At 40.8% G+C, this 6,725-nt stretch overlaps 2 protein-coding genes across 2 annotated transcripts; both read left to right on the top strand.

Annotated features, from left to right (window-relative positions):
• Nucleotides 1–134: 134 nt before the first annotated feature.
• LOC104515272 lies at nucleotides 135–2,313 on the top strand (the record flags this gene model as incomplete). Its single annotated transcript, XM_010159191.1, has 4 exons — nucleotides 135–758; nucleotides 1,338–1,385; nucleotides 1,827–1,969; nucleotides 2,299–2,313. Coding segments are annotated over 4 exons (830 nt in total), but the record flags the coding sequence as incomplete, so codon positions are not given.
• A 151-nt stretch (nucleotides 2,314–2,464) lies between these two features.
• On the top strand, nucleotides 2,465–3,994 carry LOC104515261 (zinc finger protein 493-like). The gene has a single exon (XM_010159179.1). It carries the CDS (start codon nucleotides 2,465–2,467, stop codon nucleotides 3,992–3,994), a length of 1,530 nt encoding a protein of 509 aa, XP_010157481.1.
• The last annotated feature ends 2,731 nt before the right edge of the window (nucleotides 3,995–6,725 follow it).

The following is a 6,725-nucleotide window of genomic DNA, read 5'->3' as shown; positions in this document are numbered from 1 at the left end:
GGGTGAGCGGGCCGAGCGGTGCGGCGGCTCGGGCGTGCGCATGCGCGGGGCACGGCGCGGGATCGGTGGTCTGCGGTTGCTTCGGGTATTTTGGAAGTAGTATTAATGCACTTTTTTTTTGTTCTTGACCTCAGATCCGGAGGTCTTTGAAATTGTTCTCCCCATCACTGTCCTTCTGCTGAGCGATGATGATTTTCTCCAAGAGGACGCTGAGAAGCAAGCAGCGTCGGTTGCCGAGTTGGAGGAGAATGGGCAGGAGGTTAATTTAGGCGATGGCCTTGTCCTAAAAAGCAGTGCGACACCTTCAGATTACAGTAACAGTTTAAGCATTTGGGAGGAAAACAAGTATGCTTCCAGTGAGTGTCATAGTGGGAAATGCTCTGAAGAAAAACAGGTTGCCGTGAGTGTGTGTAACATGTCAAAATCATCTTTAAGTGATGGATGCGATGCAGGCACAGACAAATATAGTGAAAATGATGCATTGCCTACATCATCTTGCGAAGCGGAGCTTACAGAGGGAAGTGAAACCAGTGACAGAAAACAGTGTGATGGTGATGACAGCTTTCAGCAGATTCCTCCTCTCTTTTGTTCTGGCACTGAGGGTAGAGATGGCTCCAAGGCAGACAGACACTTGACACTGGCAGCAATACCTGAATGTGAAGAGGAACTTGTCAATGCTGCAAGAGTTCTTTCTGATGGCAGTCAAGAAAAACAACCAGAAGCTCACAAGGAGTTGGAGACGATTGTTGAAATGGAAGGTAACTTGTTAATGAGACTAGTATAAGAGTTTTAAGATATCTGATAAATCTCGAGTTTTAGAAATAGGTAGGAAAGTGTATAGGAAGAATGCCAAGCACATTTATTTTAGAGTAAACACTTCAGCATAGGTTAGCATCATGCAGCAGAAAGATACTGTTTCATTCTGCCGCAGCTTGCAAAAGGGTGGCCTTTCATTGGGGAAGAGGATTTAGAGGGGTGGAGGGGAAAGCAGAAGGAGCATCATACTTGTGAGAATGGACTCCTAGCAGAGTTTGGTGGCCATACTTTCATAGGAATTCTGGTATATGACTGTTTCATTAAGCAGTGTATGGGGATGCAGTGGTGTCATGTGAAATTCAGAGCTTAACTAAGATTTCTTCCCTTAAAATATTATTTATATGTTTTTGGGGGAAGCATAGAGAGACGTGGATAAAAGTGGAGATAGGATAAATTAAGGAAGCAAGGGGTGTGAAGAGCAAGGAAGTAGTTAGACAATTTGGAATTATTGCTACCAATTAATCATTAATACTGTGATTGTATGAAATATAGCTTTAACATATAACTTTATCCCTCTGTAGATCCTGATCCTTCAAAGAATGGAGACAATGAAGCTAATAACAGAAAAAGTGAGAAAATCGAATTTGAAGACGAAACTCTGAGTTCTCTTTTGAGGAAGAAGGAAGAGCCAGAATTTACCTACAGTTGTTCTGCTCCATTTCTTAATGGATGTTCTACTTCAGAAGGATTGCTAAAAGAGGTAGGGAAACTGGAAATGAACGCTTCCACTTCTGCTGAATCAAATCCTACTGATGAACTTAATTGTAGGACATTAACGCCACTTCCTAAAAAAAGATATCGGCAACAAAAGGTTGTTTCTCCTCATGCAAGCCCAAAAGAATTGCAAAGCCACCAAGAAGGTTTAGCATGTATAAGTAATACTGTGACCATCAAACCTCTTTCTAGAGCATCTTGTTCCATAAATAAGCGTGAAAGCTTGAATTTGAAGTGTAGGTTTTGTAGTTCTGTGCATAAATGCAATGCGCATCTAAAGAAACATCTTTATGCAGCTCATAAAGATAAGAAGATACATAAATGCTGCTTCTGTAAAAGAACCTTTTTCTTTTCTGTCAGTCTTAAGAACCACCTTAAATTTCATAAGAAAATGAATAGGTTGCAGAAGTCAAGAAAAAATAGAATGACTACAAGAAAAGTTAGGCATCAAAGATCTGAAAAAGGAAAATCTGAGACCAAGAAAAAAGAAAGTAAATATGAGAAACTTTTCATGAAAATTGAAAGGGACCTTACCCCTCTGCGTGTGCCTGCTAGTTTTACCTGCAAAATTTGTTTCTTTGCTTCACCAAATCCTAGGGTTTTTTTTAATCACATGAAGGGACATAAGGAGAGACCGCCTTATCAATGTCCTCAGTGTGACTACTCCTGCATTAGCTTATGCCATCTGCTAAATCACATGTACTGGCACGCTGGGTACAAGCTGTACCGGTGCAGGTTTTGCACCTTTTTTTCGCTGTATTTTTCAAGCATGGTGAGGCATAGCTACATACACACAGGGGCTAAACCATATGCCTGTAAGTTCTGCCCATCAGCATTCAGAAGCCCCACAGCATTAAAGAGACACAGAAGAGTACATGTAGACAAAGAAGCATGCCAAGAGCAGCAGCCTGACTTTGTAACTGGAAGAAGGAAAATGCGAAGACCTCTAAAGAAGTATACATGTGATGAGTGTCATATGGTATTTTACACTAGGGGAGATACCCGCTTTCATAAGAAATTCCATGGACCGTTTAAGGCTGCTGCTAATGGTTACGTGAATCAGAGCAATGAGTATCATAAAAGCAAAATATGTGAGGCTGAGAGTGATTGTCAGGACGATGTTTCTCTGTCTCCTCCTAGTAAAGAAAATTATTGTCTCAGTGGGGGATTGCTGGCTTCAGAAGTAGACTTTGAGCAGGCAGGTGATGTACAAGACAATAAGGATATGTGCTGTGGAAAGAAATCCCCTGAAAACAGCCACGGAAGCAACAGCTTACCTATTATTGGGAATCGATCAGAAGTTTCTCTGAATTCATATAAAAAGGACACAGCTTTTTCCAAAGAGGAACCTCTCTTCGATTCCAAAGCCTCTCATTCACAAGTTGAGGATGATGATGCATATCATAGATTTGTGGAGAACTTACGGAGTACGTGGCCTTCCAATTTGTCTGCGTTTAAAACGTACAAGTGCCAACACTGCAATTATGCTAGCGCTGTTCAAAGCAACTTGAAGCTGCACCTGGGAATACATACAGATGAAAGGCCATTTGCCTGTAAAGAAGGCAATAAGACATTTAAAACGTCAAACCATTTGCAGAAACACAGCCTTATTCACGTAAAGGATAGGTATGAGTTTGGCCATTGCCTCTGTGTAGACAGCCATTCAGAGAACCTAGAATTGCATCATGAAATGCATGTAGGCATGTGTCCAGAAAGAGATTTTGGTTCCTCAGAGGATTCAAAGATCGTTCGTTCTTTGCTTGGTTCGGAAGTCTGTGGAGTCCAGCCGGATGTCCAGAAGGGCAAAGAAAATGATTTGCTAGCACAAAGCCAGCTACGATTCTATCAGTGTGCAGAGTGCAAGTATGCTACTCGCCTTTTAAGCAACTTTAGAGTACATGTAAGGACTCACACAGGTGAGAAACCTTACAGCTGCGGTGTTTGTCAGAAGAAGTTTCGTACTTCCAGTCACCTGAAAAGGCACGGGATCACCCATTACAATTTACGTCATCTGAAGTGCAGGAACTGTGACTACTCCACAAATAAATGGCTGTCCTTGAAACGGCATCTGGCCTCACACTCTCCTGAGGGAAGCTTGTCTGCTGGCTGTTTCTTTGAACAACAGCCACTACCCATCAAAACCTACACGTGTGAAGAGTGTGGCTATTCGACAGTCCGCAGTGGGAACTTGAAGTTACACTTGAGGATTCATACAGGGGAGAGGCCGTTCAAGTGCAGTCATTGCGCGGTGGCTTTCCGCACCTCAAGCCACCTGAAGCGCCACTTACTGATTCATTTAAAGTTGCAGTGCAGAAGGTGCAGGTTTGCTACGACAGATAAACGTGCTTTCCAAAAACATTTGAAAACACACGTGAAGAAGTTCAAATGTGGAAAGTGTGATGTGGTCCTGCCTACCAGAAAACTTCTGGAGAAGCATGAGCAACAACATAAGCTGGGAATATAAGCTTGGGAATTGCAAGTTGGCGCTCGGCTCTGGAGAGGTTTGCGTGTCCTGGGTTTGTTCATTGCTTTATGTTATCCTGCTGTCCCCAGAACGATGGCTGGTGATGGATGCTTCCAGCCTTTTGGGCCAGAGAGTGAAACTCAGGGTACTGCTTGGCTCGCAGGTTCTTCTGAGACCTTCAGTTCTAGCACAGGCTGTGCGGAAGAAGAACTTGGAGGCACTTTTTCATGCCCGAGTAACTTCTTTATACTGTCATGTCAGTTATGATTTGGCCAAGCTTCATAATTTTAAACAGCTATTCTGTGACACTTGTTTTCATGAAAAAAAAAGATAAATCTCTTGTCTAGCTGAAAGAATGTTTAAAGGGAGGTGTTGGGGTTTAACATTCTTTCTGTTTTCCTTTAAAACATCCAGAAGGAAGTGCGCAGTATATTGTATAGTAATAACTTTTCATTTAAATACGTTGTGTTTGGAGGCTTAATGCTACTTCCCATCTACTGGAAGTTGCATTTCCTACTCCCATGTTCTCTTACAATACTTGTGAGAGACTATTTTTTTTTTTTCCTCTTGCAGAATTACAGAAACAGAAGATTGGTGTCATCACTGGATAACTGGGTTATGAAAATGTTTTCTTTATTTGTGTATGTATAAATGGTTTACTAGGCAGTTCTCTGTAGTTTTGATAATTTTTTGCATAGCCTGACAGAAATCATTATATTGTCCTTATTCAGATATTTTATGACCCTGAAACTCCTTAAACTAATCTTTAATTTTAAATGGCTAATGTTAATCTTGTATGAAATGCCTTCTCTGCTCAGCCTGCTTATTACTGTGCTCTTTGTTTCTTAAAATAGACAGTATCATACTTCCCAAAGAAATTTTGTTAATTTAACCACCTGCTGATATATTGCAAATACTACTCATTTACATTGAAAACCTTAGCAGTATCTTGAACTCTAAAACCTCTTGTGTTAAAGAGCTTTATGTGCATCTGAAATACCACGTATAAGCACCACTTGACCCCAACAGCAGTTGTTAGCTGGTAGGTGAAGACAGACAGACATTTCTTCCACATTATATTGAAATATAGACAAATCTTTGCTTGTTTTAGAGTTATAGAGTGCTAGAAACTGTGTGGATATCACTCTGTAAAATGTTCGGTCGTATTGGTAACAGTGGTGTTTGCTGCTTGTGTGAGGAAAGCCAATGGAAGGGCTGGTGCTAACTGTCTCCTCCTGTAAGAGTTAGTCCATGAAACAGCAGATAGATAATCTGCTGATAACAGCAGATAGATAAACCTATAGATAATTTAGAGAATGTAAACATGAAAGCTTTTTTACTGTTCTCAAATGTGCGCTTTTCTTTATAAATATAGATTATAGCTTGCAGAGGCTTTTTGATAACGTAGGAGACAGGTTGAAACGGTTACCCAGAGAGGTGGAGCCTCCTGTGGAGATACTCAAAAACATCTCAACGTGGTTCTGGGCAACCAGCTCTGGGTGGACCTGCGTGAGCAGGGGTTTGGACCAGAAGACCCCCAGAAGTCCCACAGCCATGCTGTGATTCGAAATGCATTTTCCAAGAGAGTAAAGAAACTCGTGAATACGTGCATGTTTTTAAGGCCAGATCAGAAAAGGCATTTCAGTTCTTTGCAGTTGCAGTAAAATAAGGCAAGTAAATACCTGTGACTGATGGTTATAGATGTATTCACTATAGGCTGGTAGTACTGTAGTTGTAACATTATCCTGATACAAATAGGGAAAAATGCTTCTGGGAAATACTAGCCGTGTTACACAAGCACGGAGGAATTTTTACCTGCGTTACTGTATAATTGTCATTTATTTGAAGAAAAAAAAATCAAAAGAAGAGGTACAAAGAGGAGAAAAAAATTGTGAAGAGGATTTTAAGCCTGTGTGTCAGATGAGACTGGGAAAGCTAAATTTGATAAATAATTGTTTAAAAGTATGATGTACAGGGATGAGGAAGGAAGATGATTTAAGGGGGATGAATAGAAATTTTTTTAAAAAGAGTTTGTGAATAGCATAAATTTCAGTTGTAGTTAAGAACAACAAAAGACATTTTCAGGTGGAGCTTAATGAGTTGTTTGTAAAAGTGATTAATCCAGGTGGTTACCTGTAATAAAAAGAAAGAAAAAGTGTGTCATGACTCATGAGGTTCCTCTCTGTTCCTTACAAAATGCGCTGCACTTTTGGGGGTGGGGAGTGATTCTCAGTCTGCCCGCTCAGAGACATTGAAACCTAAAGGCATACCCTTTGGAAAATATGGACAGGGGCTCTTCTTGTTAATTGTTTTTTTACCAGCTAAAAGTGTATTATTGTTTTTTATTCTTGCAGAGTTCTGACACGAAGCCTTTCCTAAACCATGCTATGAAGTTTTCTATCTCAACTAAAAACTTGGCTTAGTTTTCTATGTGAATGCATCCTGAATTTGAACCAAATGGTAATGGGAAGTCACACTGATGGCAACCAACTTGAGCAAATAGGCATCGTTCTATGCAGAGTAGAAGTTAAACACAGGGTGAAGTAAATGAATATAGGGGATGTGATTAACCACTGATTTATCTACAACAGAAGGAAGGACATGCTCTTTAACATTTTATTTTACCGTATGCTACTGCATCAGTTCCCATTTGGAACTGCTGTGGCCAGCAGGTGTAGGGAGGTGATTCTGCCCCTCTACTCTGCTCTGGTGAGACCCCACCTGGAGTGCT

This window comes from Eurypyga helias, unplaced genomic scaffold (assembly GCF_000690775.1).
Source record: "Eurypyga helias isolate BGI_N326 unplaced genomic scaffold, ASM69077v1 scaffold43510, whole genome shotgun sequence".
NCBI lineage: Eukaryota > Metazoa > Chordata > Aves > Eurypygiformes > Eurypygidae > Eurypyga > Eurypyga helias.
This window is presented reverse-complemented; position numbering and strand designations above follow the sequence as displayed.